At 43.5% G+C, this 24,519-nt stretch overlaps 1 protein-coding gene across 1 annotated transcript; it reads right to left on the bottom strand.

Moving 5' to 3' along the window:
- Positions 1 to 9,905: 9,905 nt before the first annotated feature.
- On the bottom strand, positions 9,906 to 23,973 carry oacyl (O-acyltransferase like). Its single transcript, XM_066646377.1, has 17 exons — positions 23,970 to 23,973; positions 23,323 to 23,421; positions 22,783 to 22,878; positions 21,021 to 21,154; positions 20,266 to 20,344; positions 18,975 to 19,110; positions 18,355 to 18,590; positions 17,972 to 18,142; positions 17,399 to 17,501; positions 17,015 to 17,116; positions 15,391 to 15,556; positions 14,798 to 14,877; positions 14,477 to 14,587; positions 12,904 to 13,027; positions 11,349 to 11,535; positions 10,296 to 10,438; positions 9,906 to 10,027 (listed from the first exon to the last, which is right to left on the bottom strand). Exons 1-17 carry the CDS (start codon positions 23,971 to 23,973, stop codon positions 9,923 to 9,925), a joined length of 2,076 nt encoding a protein of 691 aa, XP_066502474.1. The 3' UTR covers positions 9,906 to 9,922.
- Positions 23,974 to 24,519: the final 546 nt, after the last annotated feature.

Genomic DNA, 24,519 nt, shown 5'->3' with positions numbered 1-24,519 from the left:
ACATGATGCGACCAAGACGGGGTGGGTGGTGAGGGCAACACATGATTAAATCGAGTGATTGAAGAGTTTAACATGTCTGGAAGAGAATGCTAACTGCCCAATAAGGTTATGTTACCTAACAAATCCATGTACGTGCTTCTATCATAGTGAGCAACTCAGAAAAGACTTCATCTCCCTCTAGCAGGCATTGTTCTGATGAATCTGTCTGTTTCTCCACAAAGAACCTGTCACTAGTTATTCCAACTGACCCACCTCCGTATCATCCTTCAAGGTCAGATTTCCCTCAGAACAATTCAACTACTAACACCCACATGAGTAATAAATGTTTGAGGACCTGTAATACATCTCAGTTACAGAATTACAGCACAAAACTGTAGATTTAATGTCAGCCAAATGTGCCAAAGCAAAGCAGATATTCACAGAATTCAAATTACAGAGAAGTCTGTGCTCTTGGGGCCAGCCTATTGTTCCGAAACATCAGCAGCCTTTTCTCTTTCTTCACAGCTAATTTACTCAGGTTTGACAGCTGCACATTCTTTCAGACACATAGCTTTGAATTGTCTTCTCACGGTGGAAGGATAGACCCACAGCTGTGGATTGGTTCAGATCTGAAGCAAAATGGAGCTTGATATTTATCCTGCCTCTCAATGATGAAACGTTAAATACTGTCTATCTGATGCGGTCTTGCACGGCTTTGTACCATTTTCTCTCTAGTTTGGAATGGCAAACACAATGGTTAAAGGTACATTCTAGACCTCACAACCCTTGGTTCCTATCTCCACCACTGTAAAGATATCTGAGTGAACCATTTCAGATCAATCCCCTTTGACTGAACATCAGACTCAGAAATATAGGTGAAATTCCCCTTTAAGCTGTAAATAAACCCTCTCTTTAAGTGACAATAATATGACGACTTTAATGAACCCAAATACATGCCAACATCATAAAATCGGACCAGCCGGAAGAGAGTGGTCACTCCTGCCAGAACAAAGATATCTCGAGATGCTTTGTCCAAAAACTCAGACCCTTTCTGCCAAGCTACACATTCTCCAGTCCTTAAATGAAAAAAAGAACAACAGCATCCACATACCTGTCTCACTGCCGAGTGGGTGATTAAACTGTTGAGACACGATGGAGGAACTTGTTCATCTAAAGCAGGGGGACCTCAACATTGGGGGCTATTTTAAGTCCTTGTCCCTCCTGAGTAGAAAATAAGTTACCTGATAGCGTGGACATGTGCCGTGCCTTGGCACTTAACACCCCTCAGCTATATTTACCCTGCTTTCACTCATCGGGATTGACAAACAACTACGACCAAGATCCTGAAGACTTTTTTTTCCCCTTTGGAAACCTTTAGTCTGATGCTCACCTTGTTTGTAAGCACGTTGAACCAAAGTCCTTCCAACTCCGCAACCACATTAACATCACTGCCAGGCAGTTATTTCCAATCATACAAGACCAAGCTGATAAACTTAAGTTTTGAAATACGTATGATATCTCTTATTTAACCTTTTGACCTTAACATAATACATTTCTTTGAAGTGCTTTGAAGTTAACATCTGTGTGTGTCTGCTGACGTACACTTCAATTTGCTTTATGTGGGTGTGTTTTTGCTGTAGCACCATTTCGAACCCCTACCCGATCACGCTACATGTCCCACAGAAATAACGGTCTGTTGTTAGATACGGTGTCTCACAGTAAAATTGCTTTTTCCCAAGTAGGCAGTAGCTGTAAAATAATACACAAAACTATGCCTTACTCCTGTAGTGACAGTAGCCTGTAGTGACAGTAACAGTCATCCAGCAGCAATATCAGCTTTTGTGAAGAGGTTATTAAAATACACAGGGTGAAGTGTTTAGACACGGTGTTCTGAGAGTGGTGTGATGTTTTACATTTAGAGCCACTTTAGAGGATCTCTTAAAGGCCGTGGCTCTTGTACAGTATGGAAAATGCAGAAAAAAAAATGATTATGTTGAACATATGCAGGAATTAATAACAATAACACAGCAGTGTGACACCAGCATTAACACCAGTAATAACAGTAGCTTTAATAATAACCACATATGCTCTCTGTCTCGTCCCCTAGCAGGTGCAGTCACACAGCTCCAGGGACCTGGAGGTTGTGGGTTCGATTCCCGCTCCCGGTGACTGTCTGTGAGGAGTTGGTGTGTTCTCTCTGTGTCTACGTGGGTTTCCTCCGGGTGACTGTCTGTGAGGAGTGTGGTGTGTTCTCTCTGTGTCTACGTGGGTTTCCTCCGGGTGACTGTCTGTGAGGAGTGTGGTGTGTTCTCCCTGTGTCTGCGTGGGTTTCCTCCGGGTGACTGTCTGTGAGGAGTGTGGTGTGTTCTCTCTGTGTCTACGTGGGTTTCCTCCGGGTGACTGTCTGTGAGGAGTGTGGTGTGTTCTCTCTGTGTCTACGTGGGTTTCCTCCGGGTGACTGTCTGTGAGGAGTGTGGTGTGTTCTCTCTGTGTCTACGTGGGTTTCCTCCGGGTGACTGTCTGTGAGGAGTGTGGTGTGTTCTCTCTGTGTCTACGTGGGTTTCCTCCGGGTGACTGTCTGTGAGGAGTGTGGTGTGTTCTCTCTGTGTCTACGTGGGTTTCCTCCGGGTGACTGTCTGTGAGGAGTGTGGTGTGTTCTCCCTGTGTCTGCGTGGGTTTCCTCCGGGTGACTGTCTGTGAGGAGTTTGGTATGTTCTCTCTGTGTCTGCGTGGGTTTCCTCTGGGTGACTGTCTTTGAGAAGTGTGGTGTGTTCTCTCCCTGTGTCCGCGTGGGTTTCCTCCGGGTGACTGTCTGTGAGGAGTTTGGTATGTTCTCTCTGTGTCTGTGTGGGTTTCCTCTGGGTGACTGTCTTTGAGAAGTGTGGTGTGTTCTCCCTGTGTCCGCGTGGGTTTCCTCCGGGTGACTGTCTGTGAGGAGTTTGGTGTGTTCTCCCTGTGTCTGTGTGGGTTTCCTCTGGGTGACTGTCTTTGAGAAGTGTGGTGTGTTCTCCCTGTGTCTGCGTGTGTTTCCTCCGGGTGACTGTCTGTGAGGAGTGTGGTGTGTTCTCTCTGTGTCTGTGTGGGTTTCCTCTGGGTGACTGTCTGTGAGGAGTGTGGTGTGTTCTCTCTGTGTCTGTGTGGGTTTCCTCTTGGTGACTGTCTGTGAGGAGTGTGGTGTGTTCTCTCTGTGTCTATGTGGGTTTCCTCTGGGTGACTGTCTTTGAGGAGTGTGGTGTGTTCTCTCTGTGTCTGTGTGGGTTTCCTCCGGGTGACTGTCTGTGAGGAGTGTGGTGTGTTCTCTCTGTGTCTGTGTGGGTTTCCTCTGGGTATCTGTCTGTGAGGAGTGTGGTGTGTTCTCCCTGTGTCCGCGTGGATTTCCTCCGGGTGACTGTCTGTGATGAGTGTGGTGTGTTCTCTCTGTGTCTGCGTGTGTTTCCTCTGGGTGACTGTCTGTGAGGAGTGTGGTGTGTTCTTTCTGTGTCTGTGTGGGTTTCCTCCGGGTGACTGTCTTTGAGAAGTGTGGTGTGTTCTCCCTGTGTCCGCGTGGGTTTCCTCTGGGTGAATGTCTGTGAGGAGTGTGGTGTGTTCTCTCTGTGTCTGCGTGGGTTTCCTCCGGGTGACTGTCTGTGAGGAGTGTGGTGTGTTCTCTCTGTGTCTGCGTGGGTTTCCTCCGGGTGACTGTCTGTGAGGAGTGTGGTGTGTTCTCCCTGTGTCTGTGTCTGTGCCTCCCACAGTCCAAAAACACACGTTGGTAGGTGGATTGGCGACTCAAAAGTGTCCGTAGGTGTGAGTGTGTGAGTGAATGTGTGTGTGTGTGTTGCCCTGTGAAGAACTGGCGCCCCCTCCAGGGTGTATTTCCGCCTTGCGCCCAATGATTCCAGGTAGGCTCTGGACCCACCGCGACCCTGAATTGGATAAGTGCTTACAGATAATGAATGAATGAATGAATGAATATATATATATATATATATATATATATATATATATATATTTTTTTTTTTTTTTTGCAGGGGGGATCAGTTTGCCAAATACATTGACCTGGACTTCCATTATATAAATGTTCCCGTCTCTCTCTGTTTCTCTTTTCATAAGTATATATTAATAATTCACCCCCAGACACCTCAAGTGTCAAATGAGAAAAACACATATATATTCAAAATTGTGATCTGTTACATAAAGATGAGTAATACATGTTTTAAAAGAGTTAAGCGTAATCTCTCATTAGACTGTAGGGAAATGTCCAACTAGAGGAAAACTGAATTGGACATGAAGATGTAACACACTGCACAAACACACACAAGGACACACACTAAACACGGTCACACTTAGCTCTACTAGAGACTGTCCTCAAATTTCAATTTGAAACCATCTGGGGAGAAATTGCATGCATCCTTCATCAGAGAAGGTAAATAAACCCCTGGAATAAACACTCCCCACCTGTCATACACACATCAGTGCACACGCACACACACAATTTCTCTGACCCACATTCCAGCTGACTGCATGCTGCATGCAGTTTTTAAAAGTGGCACGAACAGAATCAAAGCTGCCATTTTTAAATTGAATTTTATTGCTGAAGTTACTGTGTAATTTTCTTTTTCATTTTCCTGATGCTACAAAACAATAACTTTAAAGGTTTTTTGGACGGGTTTCAGTACTATGCCCAAGCACAGGCATAATATTAAATCCTTTAGACCATTAACTCTCCTTTAGATCACATTCTTTCATTGCTCTGAACCAGCGGCCCAGGGGACATGTACCAATGTGGTGTTAAGGTTGTCGCCATATGTTTGGTTTTGTAATGAGGGGTAATTAACGTGTCGCTCTTGTGACAGTGTTGTGAAAGCCTGGCAGGTGTAGAGAGGTCAGTCTGCTGTTAGTCATTTTTTCCTAACAAGAAACGTGCGTGTGTGTGTGTGTGTGTGTGTGTACACTCCACATGAGTCTGCATAGGGTAGTTGCTGGGTAAAGTTGCAGTAGAACAGTCCTTGTGTATTGCCACATACACACACACACACACACACACACACACACACAGCTTGCTAAATGTAAACAGGTGTGGAGGTCACCGGCCCTAAACTCTTCAAATGCCAAGCGTTACTGTGATACCAAACCACACACACTTTCTCACGCACTGAGTGGGAGACTTAATCAAGTATTAATTTATATCCACACACAGGGCTCATAAAACACTTAGACTTTCTTAAATTAGTCTCGTAATAAAGCTTATTAATGACCCCATTACACACAGCTTATAGGTAGGAAATGGCATGAGACTAGCATTTTGACCACAGCTGCCTGATGTTTATGGTTCAGTAATTAATACTGAAGGAATACGCCTTGATAAAAGAGCAATGGTGATAGAGGAGCTGTTACTCTCCCTGGCTATGACAAACCTATGTGAGGGTCATATGGGCAGCTCAGCAGGGCACCTTCAAATGTTGTCCACACCTTAAACATGTGGATGCTAGGTTTTGCGTATGGATGTCCTCCGGAGTCAATGATGGGACCAGGAAGGGACAAGTAAAGGACCCATTTAGGCTGAACAAACCAGTATTCAGAGAGTTGCTGGGCTGCCCTACAGACACCCCCTCCTGGTTCCCACTAATAGCCCAAGTACGTAAGTACATAGTAAGAGCTCATCCCCATTTTGAACACAGCTAGCCCATCCAGCATTTGAAATCAGAATAAATGAGTAATCAGAAGTAATTGCCATGGACTGGTGGCCTGTCCACAGAGTGTTGTTCCCACCTTGAGTCCAACTGGATCCCAAACTTTTGAACAGTGCATATAAGGAGGCAAGTGTTAAAATCTGAGTCACAAACTCGACTTAATGACGTTAGTGTGGGACGTCATCACTCAGCACAGTGTTTAGTCATGGTGCTTAAGCCGTGTGTGTGTGTGTGTGTGTGGGTGTGGGTGTGTGTGTGTCATGCTGTGGAATTCATGCTATATCTCCTGAACATTCTCTCTGTGTACTGAAGTCTAATAGGGTGATCTTTGGGTTAGGGTCACTTTCCAAAAGTGAACATGAGCTCAGGAACAAAATGTCATACTCTCCAAACATTTTAACTCTGTTTACAAAGAAAGTGTTTCACACAGAGTGCTACAAACCCTGGCTAAACACTTTGGAATCGCCACATTCAGAGATGTTCACTCAGCACTTTTGTTTTACTTCTAAACAAATCAACTAATCACAGATATGACAATGTGAACAATGTGACAATTTCCTTATCATTTGTATTTTCAAAACAAATACCAGCGCAGTTCTTAAATAATAATATGCAGTTAAAGGTGAGTGCCAGTTGTCAATTGAAGTAATGGAACATTGCGCAGTCGGGTGTCGCAGTCACACAGCTCCAGGGGCCTGGAGGTTGTGGGTTCGATTCCGGCTCCGGGTGACTGTCTGTGAGGAGTGTGGTGTGTTCTCCCTGTGTCTGCGTGGGTTTCCTCCGGGTGACTGTCTGTGAGGAGTGTGGTGTGTTCTCCCTGTGTCTGCGTGGGTTTCCTCCGGGTGACCGTCTGTGAGGAGTGTAGTGTGTTCTCCCTGTGTCTGCGAGGGTTTCCTCCGGGTGACTGTCTGTGAGGAGTGTGGTGTGTTCTCCCTGTGTCTGCGTGGGTTTCCTCCGGGTGACCGTCTGTGAGGAGTGTGGTGTGTTGTCCCTGTGTCTGCGTGGGTTTCCTCCAGGTGACCGTCTGTGAGGAGTGTAGTGTGTTCTCCCTGTGTCTGCGAGGGTTTCCTCCGGGTGACCGTCTGTGAGGAGTGTGGTGTGTTCTCCCTGTGTCTGCGTGGGTTTTCTCCGGGTCACTGTCTTTGAGAAGTGTGGTGTGTTCTCCCTGTGTCTGCGTGGGTTTTCTCCGGGTGACTGTCTTTGAGAAGTGTGGTGTGTTCTCCCTGTGTCTGCGTGGGTTTTCTCCGGGTGACTGTCTGTGAGGAGTGTGGTGTGTTCTCCCTGTGTCTGTGTGGGTTTCTTCCGGGTGACTGTCTGTGAGGAGTGTGGTGTGTTCTCCCTGTGTCTGCGTGGGTTTCCTCCGGGTGACCGTCTGTGAGGAGTGTGGTGTGTTCTCCCTGTGTCTGCGTGGGTTTCCTCCGGGTGACTGTCTGTGAGGAGTGTGGTGTGTTCTCTCTGTGTCTGCGTGGGTTTCCTCCGGGTGACTGTCTTTGAGGAGTGTGGTGTGTTCTCCCTGTGTCTGCGTGGGTTTCCTCCGGGTGACTGTCTTTGAGGAGTGTGGTGTGTTCTCCCTGTGTCTGCGTGGGTTTCCTCCGGGTGACTGTCTGTGAGGAGTGTGGTGTGTTCTCCCTGTGTCTGCGTGGGTTTCCTCCGGGTGACTGTCTGTGAGGAGTGTGGTGTGTTCTCCCTGTGGCTGCGTGGGTTTCCTCCGGGTGACTGTCTTTGAGGAGTGTGGTGTGTTCTCCCTGTGTCTGTGTGGGTTTTCTCCGGGTGACTGTCTTTGAGGAGTGTGGTGTGTTCTCCCTGTGTCTGCGTGGGTTTCCTCTGGGTGACTGTGTGTGAGGAGTGTGGTGTGTTCTACCTGTGTCTACGTGGGTTTTCTCCGGGTGACTGTCTGTGAGGAGTGTGGTGTGTTCTACCTGTGTCTGCGTGTGTTTCTTCAGGGTGTTTCGGTTTCAACCCACAGTTCAAAAACACACGTTAGTAGGTGGATTGGCGACTCAAACGTGTTCACAGGTGTGTGTGTGAGTGAATGTGTGTCGCCCCCTCCAGGGTGTGTTCCCACCTTGCGCTCAGTGATTCCAGGTAGGCTCTGGACCCACCGCGACCCTGAACTGGATAAATGCTTACAGATAATGAATGAATGAATAATATGCTCCAAGATCAGAATAACTTATTATTTATTATTTAATTATCTGATCACTAACATAATCAACAGAAACAGGTCTGCATTACACAAGAAAACACCATCAAAATTCTATAATAAAAACAATAAGTGTTTTGCGTACAGTGTGGTGGGCTGGTGTACAAGAAGATGCAGAAACAAATGTTGGTAGGTGGATTGGTGACTCAAAAGTGTCCCTGTGTGTGGCTGAAGGTCTGAGTGTGTGTTGCCCTGTGAAGGACTGGCGCCCCCTCCAGGGTGTATTCCCGCCTTGCGCCCAATGATTCTAGGTAGGCTCTGGACCCACTGCGACCCTGAACTGGATAAGGGTTACAGATAATGAATGAATGAATGTTGTTCCCAGTCTGCTGTGTAAAGCTTTATATTAGCGTACTTACTTCATGTCGTGTGTAACGTGTCATCAGGATTACTACCCAGTATATTTGTACTCTGAGCAGTGACAGTAAAGGAATCTAATTTTCCAGGATTATAACGCATTTAGCCACAAAGCATACCATGATAAAGCATTTTTATTGAGTCTGGATCTCAATCCCATTGAAAAGTTGTGGTGGAAATTTAGAAAATTGATCCATGACTAGGCTGCTTTGTTTCATATTTTTCAGTGACATTAACTGATTTGGAAACAGTGATGCTAACAGTGATTGTGATTCCATAATGTTTGCCGGGGGTGGCACAGTTAAAGTAATTAATGTACATCCCAAACAGATACGACTTTCATTAACACAATCTGAACTTCTCAAATTCAGCCACTAGAGGGCAATGTCATTTAACACATCATTCAGCAGAAGGCGCTGAACAAGCATCCATTTATTCATTCATTTTTTGCAAATGCTTCCTTCTGATCAGGGACAAAATGGGCTAGGTCCTACACACAATCATTGGGTGCAAGGCAGGAACACACTCTGGACAGGACCCTAGTCCCTCACAGGGCATCACACATTCCAGTCACTCACACACACACACACACACACACACACACACACACACACACACACAAACAAACAAACCTATGGACAGTTTCACACTCTCACTCAGTCATACACACACACACAAACTCACCCAGTCACTCACACACACACTAGTGGCAGTTTCACACTCTCCACGGGTGTGAGTGACTGAGTGACAGTTTCACACAGCCTATACACCCCTTAATCTCTGTTTATAGACTGTAGGGGGAAACCTACACAGACACTCAGTGGCCAGTGTAGTTCGTGCCACAGTTTTCATTTTTGTTTTATTTTCTTTAAATAACATGTTTAATATCCATTGATCCTAAAGCACTTCATGGGCTCTTGAGCTTGATTCTGCTGGTCAGTGGGTTTGGCTGTGTGTCCACCTGCTGAGTGTGAACAATACACACCACCACAGTCACACACCAATCAGAGCAGTTCAGAGTTCGCAATCACCAACACAGCGTGAGTCAAGACTGGACTTAACCTTAACAGATTTTAAAAAAAGCACTTACTGTTTCAGCCACCCATCAACAGAAATCAATCAGAACCAATAAAATCTTCACTCATGCTACCTTGGTTCTTTTTATGGTAAAAGAAACACCTCTGTGAGAATTTGATTGCATTCAGCCATGAGATCACCAATGATGTCAGGAACTGACTGAGGATAGATCTGGAGCTCACTTTCAGCTGTGCGGTGTCACTAAGGCGTTTAAATCTCCAGCATCGCTGCCGTGTCTGATCCACTAACACCAATACGATGCTCACTATCACACCACCACCACTGCGGCACTGTGAATCATCCACCACCCAAATCATACCTGCTCTGCAGTGCTCCTGTGAGGGTCTTGACCACCGAAGAACACCATCGTTCACCAACATCCTTAAACACCATCCAATGGGGCATGCTAACAAAGTATGCAGAACAACAGATGGACTACAGCCTGTAATTGTAGAACTACAAAGTGCTCCTGTGTGGTCAGTGGGGTTGATAAGATGGAAAATGAGTGTAGAAGCCTGCTGATTTTAATGTTTTGGCTGACTGGTGTATAGATATATTTGACTATTTTCACACTTAAGGTTTTCTTGTTTTATTTATGGCTTTTGGCACAAAATCAACTGCTTTAAGCACAGGTTTATCCTTCAGATTTCCTCAGGAATAGATAAGGCTTCTCAATGAGCACGGTCAGAACAAAGCCCAGCACCAAGGTCAGCACCAAGTGGCCCAGGAACAGGTACAACTAGAGAGAAGGATGGAGAGTGAGAGAAAAAGATGGGAGGCAGAAGGAAGCAGAAGTCTTTTAATATTTTTACAAATGTAGTCATAACACATCTAGTCAATTCATCTAATCTGGTTTGTAATGAGAATATTACAAGCCCCCTCCAACTATCTATGGACATAATGCCTGTGTTACTGAGCCAGAATAATAATCTCATTTATTTAGTAGAAAATCAGAAACTTTAAAACTCTACTAATTCCCTAGACTTCATGTTTGTTTGGATACTTACAAAGTTGAGGTCAGTGTAGTGAATTGGTGTCTCCTGCTTGCCGTTGTACAGTAAAATGAGAACTGGGTGAATCAGGTAACAGGCAAAACTGATGTGGGACAGAGGAACCCACACGTTCAGGGACAAGATTTTATTCACAAACCCTGCACAGAGAGACAGAGAGAGGGAGGGAGAGAAAGAGAGAGGGAGGGAGAGAGAGAGAGAGAGAGAAAGAGAGAGGGAGGGAGAGAGACAGAGAGAGGGAGGGAGAGAGATACAGAGAGAGAGGGGGGGGGAGAGGGAGAGAGAGAGAGAGACAGAGAGAGAGAGAAAGAGAGAGGGAGGGAGAGAGAGAGAGAGAGAGAGAGAGAGAGAGAGAGAGAGGGAGAGAGAGAGAGAGACAGAGAGAGACAGTGAGAGAGGGAGGGAGAGAGAGAGACAGAGAGAGAGAGAGAGAGAGACAGACAGAGAGTGTCTGATATAAAGTAAGCTTTCTATAACTAGGTGCTTTGAAACCCAACTTCATACATTGATACAGTAATGTTTAATAACAAATATAAGCCTTTATGGATGTAGGTTCTTATAACTATTAATGATTACCTGTCTACACTTACATAGTACTTTTCTAGGCACCCAAATCTGTGCAGCACCCACCTAGATGATGTAACAGCAGCCAATCCACAACAGTAAGACTTCTGGCAGAGAGGCAAAAGTGCAAGACAGAAACACACCTTGGACAGGTTGTCAGTCAATTGCAGGGTATCACACACTCAGCCACTCACTCACACACTCACACCTCTGGGCAATTTCATACAGCTAACCTACATGGGTTTGGGATTGTGGGATCTCCAAGGAATCCCAATGAGAAGTCCTTACAGACAGTGATCTGAGGTGTGGTTTGAAACCCCTGGCCATGGGACCCTGAGGCTGTTTGCAGCAACACTACAACACCACTGTGCCATCTGTATATAATCTTAAGCAAGACACTGTAATGTATTGTGTAAACTATTAAAGACTTTAGAAATGCTTTCAGCAATTAATCAGCTCCTAGATAAAATATATATTTTCTCGTACCTCCGTAGCCCTCTTCACAAGCGAGGATGATCCAGGCCACAGCGAGGGCCCACAGAGAGCGATGAAGCCCCTGGTATAGTGCGTGAGCCAGAGAGGGCTGGGCTGGGACGTCCCGCAGCACATAGGCCAGCCCCACCAGCAGAGCCATGACGGATAAAGAGATCGACCAACCAGCAACAGCCTGCCACTACACATCAACATCAGTGATAGAGTGAGACAATATTAACGTGTGAAAACATTGTACAACCTGAGAAGTGAATTCAATGCTATGATTTCAGCCAATTAGATAGGTCTCCTCAAAGCTCACAATGTAAAATTTGGAGGATGAAGGCAGTGCATAATTTCTGTGAGAGATTTGAAGCCAGACACTGCTTCTTTGTGTCTGGGAAGACAAAGTTTGTAACTCTGGTGGTGTGTATTATTTACACAGCAGGCCATTGGAGCTCAACACACTTGGAGGAGAATGCTAACTGCCCACTCCTATTACTGTCAGCTAACAGATAACAAGGCTGAGGTAGAGTGGAAGCTATTCTACCCAGTTATTATTTCTTGGACATCCAGCTCTGGATAGCAGAAGCATCAGTGTAGCTAACTCTCACCTGCTAATACAGCACATGATGTTTAATGATCCATTGTATTTAATTCTGTATGAATACCAGTTCTGCGTACATGGTAGACTGTAGCTAATGGTGATTATGATTAATGAGGAACAGCCGTGGCCTGGTGGTTAGGGAACTGGGTTTGTAACGGGAAGGTTGCTGGTTTGATCCCCAGAGCTGGCAGGTCATGACTGAAGTGACCTTGAGCAAGACACCTAACCCCCAACTGCTCCCTGGGCGCCGTGGCTGGGGCAGACCACCGCTCCGGGCGTGTGTGCTCACTGCCCCCTAGTGTTCACTAGTGTGTGTGTGTAAATGTATGTTTCACTGCACTGATTGGGATAAATGCAGAGAGCAAATTCCCCTGTGTGCAAGCACAGTGGCCAATAAAGTGATTCTGAATCTGATTCATGTTTTAGCTGATTAAACAAGTTCTCTTCTTTTACAGTGCAAAAAACATTAGAAGCCATATCACCCCCTATACTGTAGTGTAGGCAAATTGTCAGAAAGACCATGTATATCTCACATGGTCGTTCTGGTCATAACATTACACTGTAAAATATTATTGTAAATTTTACAGTAAAATACTGGCAGCAGGGTTCCCAGCCATTTACTGCATTATTACAGGAACACTACTGTATTTCAAATTTACAGAATATTACTGTAATTGAATAATAAAATAATTTACTGTAAATACTGTGATTTACAGTAAAATACTGGCAGCAGACAAGCTGTAAATTTACAGCAATTTTTTACAGTGTACACAGGCTTTTATTTTTAAGTGGGCAGTTTGACAACATTGATGACATAAAACAAAATGTTTCAACAGGGTAGCTTTCTCTGCTATTAGCTGGAACCCTTACTGAAATTACCTCACGGCTTTACACATCATTTCTTCTCATTGCACAAGGTTCTTAGTGTGATATTGCACTTCATTTCAGAACAATGACCTTTACCTGCTGTTTTAAAAGTGCTCCTTTTTTGGTCGTCATGTAAAGTCCCGCAAGGACGCCAAGCAGATAGGGCCCATATCTGGTGTAGGGCTTGTTGTAGTAATATTTAAAGTAGCTCTCATATTCCCTAAGTCAATTACAGATAGAGAGACACAGACAGACAGAGACAGAGAAATATTCAGTTAAAATTATGCAGAATCATTCACCAGTCTGAATAGGACACAGTCAGCTGTGCTGATTTATTTCTGTGAAAAACATAACTGTTTTTGGGCTGCACTCAATACCAAAGTGTTTCTCAGAAATGAGGAGGAGACGGCACGCAATGAACACAATGTAGCCATTTTCAGAGGATTCCCCATTAATTATAGTATCACACCTACTTCTAAAGAGGCATTGATTGGTCTTGAATTTCATACTGCTGCTTTGTTTAGTCACGGTCAGAAGTATGTGGACACTGCTTCTATTTACTGGAGTCAGCTATTTAAGGCACACCCATGGCTAAGAGATGTATAAAATTGAACATTGAAACATAGTGTCACTGTGCATTTGGATCCTACCCAGATTAATTCGGCTCAGGAACACAACCTGGACACTCACACAGTCACTTACACCTCCGGACAGTTTCACACTGTAGTCAGTAGAGTGACCTGAAGTGGGGGCTGAACCCAGGACCTCAGGACTCTGGACTGGGTGGCAGTGACACAACCTATTGCTCCTTCATGCCATGTTATTCCACTTTGTGAACAGGATTTTATGGCTGTCAGAGTGCAGTGAAAATCATTTATATCAGGTTGGGATAATTTATTATGTCCATAGATTTGGGCTGGGTTTATTATGGATATTATGTTAATAATCATTAATACGCTCTAAGGGCGACACGGTGGTGCAGCAGGTAGTGTCGCAGTCACACAGTTCCAGGGACCTGGAGGTTGTGGGTTCGATTCCCGCTCCGGGTGACTGTCTGTGAGTAGTGTGGTGTGTTCTCTCTGTGTCTGTGTGGGTTTCCTCCGGGTGACTGTCTGTGAGGAGTGTGGTGTGTTCTCTCTGTGTCTGTGTGGGTTTCCTCCGGGTGACTGTCTGTGAGGAGTGTGGTGTGTTCTCCCTGTGTCTGTGTGGGTTTCCTCCGGGTGACTGTCTGTGAGGAGTGTGGTGTGTTCTCCCTGTGTCTGTGTGGGTTTCCTCCGGGTGACTGTCTGTGAGGAGTGTGGTGTGTTCTCTCTGTGTCTGCGTGGGTTTCCTCAGGGTGCTTCGGTTTCTTCCCACAGTTCAAAAACACACGTAGGTAGGTGGATTGGCCACTCAAAAATGTTCACAGGTGTGTGTGTGAGTGAATGTGTGTCGCCCCCTCCAGGGTGTTCCTGGCTCAGTAATTCTGGGTAGGCTCTGGACCCACCGCGACCCTGAACTGGATAAATGCTTACAAATAATGAATGAATGAATAATATGCTCCAAGATCAGAATAACTGATGAATTATTCAATTATCTGATCACTAACATAATCAACAGAAACAGGTCTGCATTACACAAGAAAACACCATCAAAATTCTATAATAAAAACAATAAGTGTTTTGCGTACAGTGTGGTGGGCTGGTGTACAGGAAGATGCAGAAATGCAGTGATCAGAGCACCAGCCAGAGTGGATAAGACCAAGAGAACCATCGCCACAGCAATCAGCACATATTTATTCCTGAAACATAGAGATATTTATAGGACATTTCACAATGTTAAAACAAATAAAGAGTGGTATTTTTATAGCGCTATACAGATTGGTAGTGATTGGGTTTTGTTGAACGCATATACCATAAACATTAGGGCCTATAAATGGCTGCAAAAATATGCTTCAATGATTGGTTTGGCTTCAGTCCGTGTGCCTAGAAAACGAGGGAACTATACTTACAGTCTATAGAGAAAAACAAGAAAGGGAGTCATCGCATAGAACTGGAAGTCAATGGAAAGGTACCAGGTCCAAGGAGCACACTTCAATGAAACACAGAAACACAGAAAACTCACCCATAAATCTTTCAGTGCATTTTCATTTTCTATTAGCTGTGTATAGTATGTATATACATAGGCGTACATAAGCACACATCATAAACAATCATCATTCTGATCTGAGTGATCTGAGCTCTGCCTCTGGGAGCCGATGACCCGCGGAGGGAGAGCTGTGTCTTTGGGAGCCGCTTCAGTGACACTGATGTGATGGTGATCTATTGCCCTGCTATTATTCCTGGAGATTTTAAACACCTCAGTGTCACTACTGGCCTCAGGATAGTCCACCAAAGAAAAATACCCAGCTGACACCATTCTGTTGGCAGCGTCCTTTGACCACTGAAAAGGGCTAGAGTACGAGTGCAAGGTGGACCAGCGAGGTTTGTGTGTCTAACAGATGTGTCATCTAGTGGGCACAGTGTTTAAAGTGTTTTTTTCTAATAAAAACAGGATTATTTTCCAGACATGTTTTTTGAACTCTGGATGCATCAGTGGACGTACTATGTCAGTGATGGTGAAGAGGTTGTTGATGAGCAGGAGGTTGGACCACCAGTACTTCTTACAGTTGAGTATCTCATCCTCAGCCATGAACCAGAACACACCTCTGTGCAGCAGCGAAAAGAGTGCGATGATCATACACACGATGAAGAGGTGTAGAGGCTGGATCCTGGACACACATAAAGGCAGATATATACACACAGACACACATGAGTGCGGGGCGATATGAGCGCAAATCAATATCACGATTAATTGTACATTTTACCATGATTACAATTAATGAACTAATTATTTGTTTTTGTATTTTTGACCCTCACAGTTCAGTGACTCCAATATGTTCCAGTATAAAAGCTGGGACATTTTTTTCTAATGTCGCTGGGAGCTTGTTCCTCTTTTGTTTTTTGAGCACTTTTTATATTCGGTCTGTGATTGTGCTTTGTTTGCTGAAAGCTTTTTTTCCCTCAGTGTAAATCTGTATTTTTTGTTCAGTGTCGTTATTTAAAGTCAAACTCAACACAACTAAACAACAGACGTTGCGATTTTCTTTGATACAAGCTGCTTGAGACACTCGGTCGGCCTCAGTGTTTAGGTTCTCCTCCATGTTGCTTCCATGTCGCAGATAGGGGCAGAATCACATGACTACAGCGTGGTAGTGTGGTTTAAAAAGGACAGTACATGAACACACAATAGGGACATAACAATAAAAAAACTGTTAAAAATTGATATAATTGATTTAGACAGGATTTTGTTCTAAATGTTGATTTCGATTACGTTCCCATTTATTGCCCAGCCCTAACACACACACCAACATTTTTAGCAATATTTCTACCCAGAAACTGATGCAAATATTATCATCATCATTATCCATTTCAGGGTTGCAGTGGCAACAGGGCGAGCAAAGAAGCCCAGACAACTCTGTCCCCCACAACTTCCACCAGCTCCTCCTGAGGGATACCCAGGCGTTCCCAGGCCAGCTGGGCGATATAATCCCTCCAGCGTGTCCTGGGGCAGGTTATCCTTATCAGCTGCCCGAACCACCTCAACTGACTCCTCTCAACACAAAGGAGCAGCGACTCTACTCCGAGCTCCTCCCTAGTCACTGAGTTCCTCACCCGATCACGGAGAGTACGCCCAGCAACCCTTCGGAGAAAGCTCCTTTCGGTCGCTTGTCTCCGCGATCTTGTTCTTTCATCATTACCCAGAGCTCATTACCATAGGTGAGAGTGGGGACGTAGACTGACTGGTAAATTGAGAGTTTTGCTTTATGGCTCAGCTCTGTGGCTCTGTGTTCACTGATGGAGGACTAGAGGACGACCAACACAAACAGTGAAGCAACAGATGAGCTACTGTCTCTGACGTTACATCTCAAGCAGCACTGGAGGGCCTGAACATTGAGGAACATGGTGGAAGGGGGATAAAAACTATGCAGAGCAACAGATGGTTAGTAACGTTCTGTAACGGTGGACCAAGCGGTTTCAGACAATAAATGAATGAATGACCTACAGATGGACCTGCTTCTGTATGGACAGTAGAACTGATAAAATGGACAGTGAGTGTAGAAACAAGATGGTCATTTAAGGCTATGGCCGGACCATGTATAAATAATATGACTGGGTGTGTACGGGACCTTTTGAACCTCTTAAGGAGGAAATGAACCACAAGACGAAGACTGAGTGTGTTCTCTGATCTCTGGATGGAGGTTAGGAGAGACTTTGCACTCAGGAGACCACTGAAAATGAAAAAAAAAGAAATATATTAGAAAAATGTTTTGAAATTGTGATGATTTCATAAGCCCCGTTTTATCTCCAGGACTTAAGATTATAAATGTTCACCTCTTCTTCTGGACTTTAAAACACACCATTGTACCTTTAAAGATAAATGTTCACTGTTTGTATAATTAGTGACAATAATGTACATGTACAGTACCTTGTTTTCTGAAAGTGTAGAAGTAGTGTCTACAAACATATGGCCACACCACAGATATATTTTACCCAGATTTGACTCATCTTACCCAAGAAATAAGAATGTGTCCACAGCCAGGTAGACTGGTCCACTGAAGGCAAACACATAGAGTGGACTGCTCTGGACTGTCTGTCTCCATCGCTTATCATTGTCTGGACACAGAGCAAACAGTTCATTCACACACAGATCACTGCTGCTGCGAAATGTAAATATTCATTTCTAATCATCGTTTTACATTGTAAACCTGCACCTGAGCTTACAGAAACATTATCGGAAAGACACTGTACTGAGTCACAGTTTCTCTTCCTGAACGTAATTAGAGCCTCAAACAATACAGACATTCAACGAGGCATTAAACAAATTAGTCTCTGTCATCATTTTCCATGAGTCACTGGAGCCAAACTGATGAATGGGTTTCAATGCAGGAAGGGGACTACATACATACTTTAAATATCCAGGCTTTTAGATGGATGGATAGATAGATAGATAGAAAAAAGAAAGAAAGATTGAATAGATAGAAAAAAGAAAGAAAGATTGAATAGATAGATAGATAGATAGATAGAAAAGATAGATAGATATTCAACTTTCACCAAATGAATTCATGTATCATGTTCTCTCTGACCGAGGCTACTCCAGGCGCTGAGCTGCACAGTGTGACCACAGATGATCCACAACAGACTCAGGATACGGATCCCATTCAGAGACGAGTAACTGTGTTCAGAATCTGCTGTGTTAAACACACCAATACTGCCGACCTGCACAGTAAAACACTGCAGATACTGCCACACTCCACCTGAGAGAGAGAGAGAGAGAGGGAGAATGTAATTACTGAATCAAGTTTCCACGACACAAGCTGCTTCACTGAAATCCAATTTGGATTATTTTCTGAGTTAATGAACTTATTTCGTTTTGTCTGTTGGCCATTCTTGTTGCGACTTGATCAAAAATGTCACTGAATGCACAGGGTGTGTGTATGTTTCAGTGTGTCTGTGTGTGTGTACTTGCTCATTGTGTTGTCCGCCTGCTCTCTCTGCAGGTCCCGTGCTGCTGCTGTGTCCTGCAGTGAGATGCACTCTTTGCTTTGACTGGGTGACCCATTGGACAGAGCTCCGTACTGGCTGTTTTTTGAGAGAAGGATAGAGTCTACCCCTTGTCTGACCTCTCTCCGCCTCCTCCGTCTGACCACCGTTACACAGACGGATGCCACGATAGGCAGAGCCATCATCAGAACACACACACACCTGAGACAAAACACACACACACTTACATTAAAGTGAATGCTCCTCCAACATCAGAAACCACAAATCCTCAGAAAACCTTCAGTCACAACAGCATTAGTAAAGTCAGGTACTGATGTAGGACGATTAGCTCTGGATCACAAACACCACTCCAACTCATCTCAAAAGTCCTGAGTAGAGCTGAAGACTCTCCAGAGAACACAGTTCCAATGTTCCACAGCCCAATACTGTGAGGGGTTTGTAACTTTCAAGCAGATGAGCGTGATTATCTCGGACGTGTAATACTTGATTTTATCTGTGTTATAATAAAGCACCAAGGACAAATTCATTACTCAGATTCATGGGTGAATTTTGTGTGTGTGAGTGTGTGTGTGTGTGTATACTCACAGACAGAATACAGCAGACTCATCAGGTGTGATGTTGTTGCTGATGCACTGAGTCATAAAGATGCCTAGCGTGGGGTCCGATATTAAGGGAGCCGGCACAGGAGGAATGAGAGGGGAGTGACCCTGGTCAAATGCCTCTGTACACACACACAAACACACACATTTACACCTGCTCTGTGGGGATGCTGTGGGGAGTCGGTGAGTGTAGAAACAAGGAGGTGGTCATAATGTTATGGTCGATTTGTGGACAAATGTATTTAGATGTGTAAAGACACCAGTGGTTTCTTAGATTGATTTGTAGCTTTTACGTCTTTTGTGTCCATTTGGATGACGTGGATGGTTTCGTCAGTATCCTAAATCTCACATGATTATTCATTCATTCATTTATTCATTCATTGTCTGTAAGCGCTTATCCAGTTCCGGTGTGTCCGGAGCCAACCAGGAATCATTGGGCGCAAAGCAGAAATACACCCTGGAGGGGGCGCCAGTCCTTCATCACATGATTAGGAGTCCCTTTATCAACATCCTTTTTTAAATGCAATTTATATACGGTGACCAGACGTCCTCTTTTACCCGGACATGTCCTCTGTTTTAGACTTAAAAAAATGTCCGGGCGGAATTTCACAAACGTCCGGCATTTTGTTTTTCTAGAGCTTACATAGAACTTCGAGAAGTTTCGTTCACAAACTAGTCCCGCCCTCCCCTACTCCGATTGGTTCGCTTGAGTGAGAAGGGGGCGCGGTGAAGTAGCCTAAAATCTTCTGATTGGACGGTCTGACTGTAGAGCTACCGTTATTGGTCGATAACCTTCTCTGTACACATTTAATTGGTCAGTCTGCACGTCAGTAGTCCTTGTTCACGTCAGGCAAAGCTCCTGTACCCACCCTCATCTCGAGCAGCTTAAACGTAAACGTAAATGTAAGTTCTCGGATGAATTAAAAAAGAAATTCCCATGTTTTGTGTAGCAAATAAAGGTGTAAAGGACCTAAAAGCACACATAGGTTCAGCTAAGAATACAACGGCAGCGAGGGGCGTCATCACCCCCCCAGTTTTGGAAGATCCTGTTTTCACTTATATTCCTTTGATTTTATTCTTATGCAAGAGTTATTATCTTCTGAATAATCTAGTCAAAATTAGCAGCTCCTAAAAAGTTAATAACTTGCACTTAATGGCAATTATGACTGGAAATTAAACAAATGATGAGAGATCTCTGGAGGTTTTTTTTTTTTTCAGTTTAACTACATTGTTTAATTTAAATCGATCACAGAAAAAAGAACCTTGCTTTGACTCACCGTAGACAACAAGTGTCCTCACTTCCTTTTCATCGCAGGAGTCTGGCACACAAACACCAACAAAATACTCCACTGCTTCCTGCACGCCACCAACAAGAGCACAGGGAAACTACTCAGTAGTTCAACAGTTTAACAATAAACATCAATTATAAGGGTTTATAAGAGTCATTTAAGGAATACTTCAACACAAATTTTATTTACTATTACCTCCCCTTTTAACAACATTTGGTCATCAGCCCAGACATGTTTAGTGACTGTGATTTGAACACGTTCCATTTTTTTGTTAAATCAACTGTGGACCTGTGTGAAGAACCATTCCTGAATTCTCATCACCCATCCTAATTCCTTCACAGACTTCACAATGGCTGTTTTTTTGTCCATGTGTATTTTTGAAGTGTCCTTTTTAAACCAGCAGTTCACACTGGCTAACAAACACAACACACCAGTGCATTTCCTGTCTTACTATTTTTTATTTGCGAGTTAAAGCAAGAATAAAATCAATCAAGGGAAGGTCTGACAGTGAAATTAAGAAATGGCCAGACATTTAGAACAATAAATCATGCAGCGTTTTGACATTGTAGTAAATGTTAGCATTAGCATTAGCCAGGCTCACTTTATATATCAAAAGCCATATAATATATAACTATAATTATAGTGTTTGGAGCAAACATTCATAATACTGGCCTATTCAGACTATAATTTTAAATATCAACTGTATTTTTTAAAAACATTAAGATGTCTGTGTGTGTGTGTACCTGTTTAAGAAAGACCTGGCAGTACTGTCCTCTGAAGCTGGGGCCTTTAACAGACACACACTCCTGCAGAGACCCAGCTCTGTTCACGTTCCCCCCTGCCACGTCACTGCCCAGTTTCCCAAAAGCATCGTACACTACCCAAATAATACAGGACAGAGACATCAATAATACACTCTGTTTTATATTTTGTTCATCAGACTGTTTGGATGGGGATAAATAATAATTTTGGGTTTAAACGCTCTTTGTAAACATTCATTCATTATCTGTAACCCTTATCCAGCAACACAGACACACACACATTCACTCACACACCTACGGACACTTTTGAGTCGCCAATTCACCTACCAACTTGTGTTCTTGGACTGTGGGAGGAAACCCGAGCACCCGGAGGAAACCCACGCAGACACAGGGAGAACACACCACACTCCTCACAGACAGTCACCCGGAGGAAACCCATGCAGACACAGGGAGAACACACCACACTCCTCACAGACAGTCACCCGGAGCGGGAATCGAACCCACAACCTCCAGGTCCCTGGAGCTGTGTGACTGCGACACCTACCTGCTGCACCACCGTGCCTCTTTGTAAACAGTAAACATTAATAAAGTGTAATACAATTATGAATGGAAAGCATTCTATCTATAAATATATCTGAACACACTCCATACTGCGTTCTCTGACTACTCACCTACCACACAAACAGAGAGCATTACTTTCCTGTTAACTATATAAAGCCTAGTTATAACTACTTAATGCAACACCTAAGGTCACATGGGAGCTACACGTGCTTTTCACGACAACTGACAATTTTCATAATCCATTATAACCAATGACAGTTTGATTAGCTTAAAGAGACCATCAGCTAATAACAGAATTCAGGCAAATTTTCAATACTTTTTCTAAATATATGTTGAGTGCTTTAAATGTTCTGATTCTGTTTATAAATCTCCCAACAATAAATTACCTAAAAATAGACATAAACTCCTAGAAGAGATTAATATTTCCTTAACTACTCTTACATTTTTATTATATTTATTTGTAAATCTCCTCATGTTCCAAAAATGACTTTCCCATGAAGTTGTAATAGCATGTCATCCATCATTTTAAATATTTTAATTGTAACCACTCTCTTTATTCAGGAATAGTTTTAAAGGGAACTTGATTAGATTGTTTTAAATAATAGTGTTCGTAGGCTCAAAAAGGTCTACAGGCTTTTAGTGGTGAAGCCTTTTTAAACTCATGGTACAGCATGAAATATTGCATGTAGAAATTGATTGGTTGATTGATTAGTTACAGAAATGTAGGAATACAACATAACACATATCTGCCGAATCACAATTCAAAGCTGAAACAACAAATGCACTGATAATAATAGCACACCGTAAATTAATAAAAGCACATTTACCCTCATTCAAGTTTAATATGAAACCATGAGGTTGAAAGTGAAATATGATTCTTACTGCTGTGTTCATATGATAATTCATTTACTGTAAACTGTTTAAACTGAATATCAATGTGTTATTTATTTCCAAACATTCATGAGTACTTCTAACCTCTGCATGGCTGCATGATTTAAAGTGAAGTTTGACTTGGAACTTTATGAAAATCCTCAAGAGCCACCGCTCCAGTGACACTCACCAGTGTACGCACCGACACAGTCCTGTTTAACACGAGTCCACTGAACTCAATACAGATTAGCCCTGGATTTTTAAACAATAAACACATTTAAAACGACAGTAAAAGTGCACCGTTATCACTTACTCTGCACTGCATATTGCTCTGGTTTGTCCTTCTCCAGCTCCATGAGGAAGGCCGCAGTGTCCCGCATGCATTTGACTGTGATGTTTAGGGACTGGCCTGAGGAACAAAAGAAGAGGCAGAAGAGAAAGATTAATCCAGCTGTCTTTTCCCCCATCAGCATTCTCACCATTTTCGGGGGTTTCTGAACTGGACACATTTAAATAACTGGAAGCAGGGACACGTGACCAGAGAGAAGCTGATATGCAGTGGTCATGCTTTCCTTGCCTATAAATCCAGCGTGAAAAAGCACAGCTTTCATGCACAAGTGTGAGCGCTTGGCTGCCACTTATAAATCTGACTGCAGCTTGAGGGCTAGTACTGTATATAGCAGTAAAGTTAGCAGAGCAGCTAGCAGTGTCTTAGATCGATGCTTGTACTTAGGTGGTACTTCTGAAGGGTCAGCTTCATTTATGCAACTTCCTATAACGGTGGGCCTGAGCTCTGGAGCTCTGCATTAAGCTACTAGTTTATTTGGCACACATGCATTGTACCTGCACTCACTGGCCCATTTATCAAAAACACCTGCGGTATAGGTGTGATAATGAGCTAGGGGCTCCTGGTGGTCCCAGAAATAAGCTAACACATACTCTTCAGTGAAAACTGGTCCGGCAAACAGTTTCAGATTTAGATAAGGTATATTATCAACAGAGGTTGTGTGTCTTCATTTATTAAATAATAATAATAATAAACAAAGCATTTGATGAGTGGTGCCTGTACTTTTGCACATATCTGTACATAGTAAGAGTTCCTGAATCAAACAGATTTGAACCAGAAACTCAACACTCATCATGAAGCTTGCTACATACTTCTATATAAAAAAAGCAATGTGTCTTTACTACAAGAGTGTAGCCTACAGTTAGAAGCATATGGCACGTGAAAATGATTTGAAGCGCTCCTCTTTGAGCTTCGCCTGGGGCTGGCTTGCTTTTCAGTTATTAATGAAAAGCAAAGGTCATTCACTACAGCTGCGAAGAGAAATATGAGCATTAAACAGAATATGGTCAAAACTGCCACTAAACAAGGGCAACTTATAATATTTCTATGTTTGTGTACCTACATGCAGGTAATCATTTTAAGAGAGTGAGGGAGTGAGGGAGCGAGAGAGAGAGAGAGAGAGAGTCTCACAGGTGATGTGGCCTATGACTCACCCATGCTCCATCACTCAATGCGTCAATGCTGTCACGAAGCACAAAACCACCAATCACATCCAAGCTTTCGGACAGGATGTTGTCATAGTAACTGGAGTCAGTGTCCAGTAAGGAAAAATACCATACTGCAAATATATTACCAGACGAATCAACTCCTATAGAACTTACAGTTCATTACACATATGCAACATGATTTTGACCAAATTGTCAATACATCTAAAGGACATCCCTGATTTGTTAAAGAGCTCATTTGCATACTGCATCAGCTCTGCAATGCTCAATTTTTTACAGTCACAAATAACCAGGCACAGGGAGAATAACCTCAGCCCGTATTGAGTCATGCAGATATAAACATACCTTCCCAAAAACCTCTTAAGTACAGAGTAGTGGCCTGAACTGCAGTGAAACTGCTTAATATATGCAGCATCTCTCAGCATAGGAACAGACCAGTTCTGCTCTACTCTTTTTGTTCTAAAATAAAATACTAAAGCTCCAAGGTCAGCACAGACAAATCAAAAAGCAGCACAACATTCATTCATTCATTATCTGT

Source organism: Hoplias malabaricus, chromosome 15 (genome assembly GCF_029633855.1).
Source record: "Hoplias malabaricus isolate fHopMal1 chromosome 15, fHopMal1.hap1, whole genome shotgun sequence".
NCBI lineage: Eukaryota > Metazoa > Chordata > Actinopteri > Characiformes > Erythrinidae > Hoplias > Hoplias malabaricus.
The sequence above is the reverse complement of the archived record's forward strand: the minus strand, read 5'-3'. Positions and strand labels throughout refer to the sequence as shown.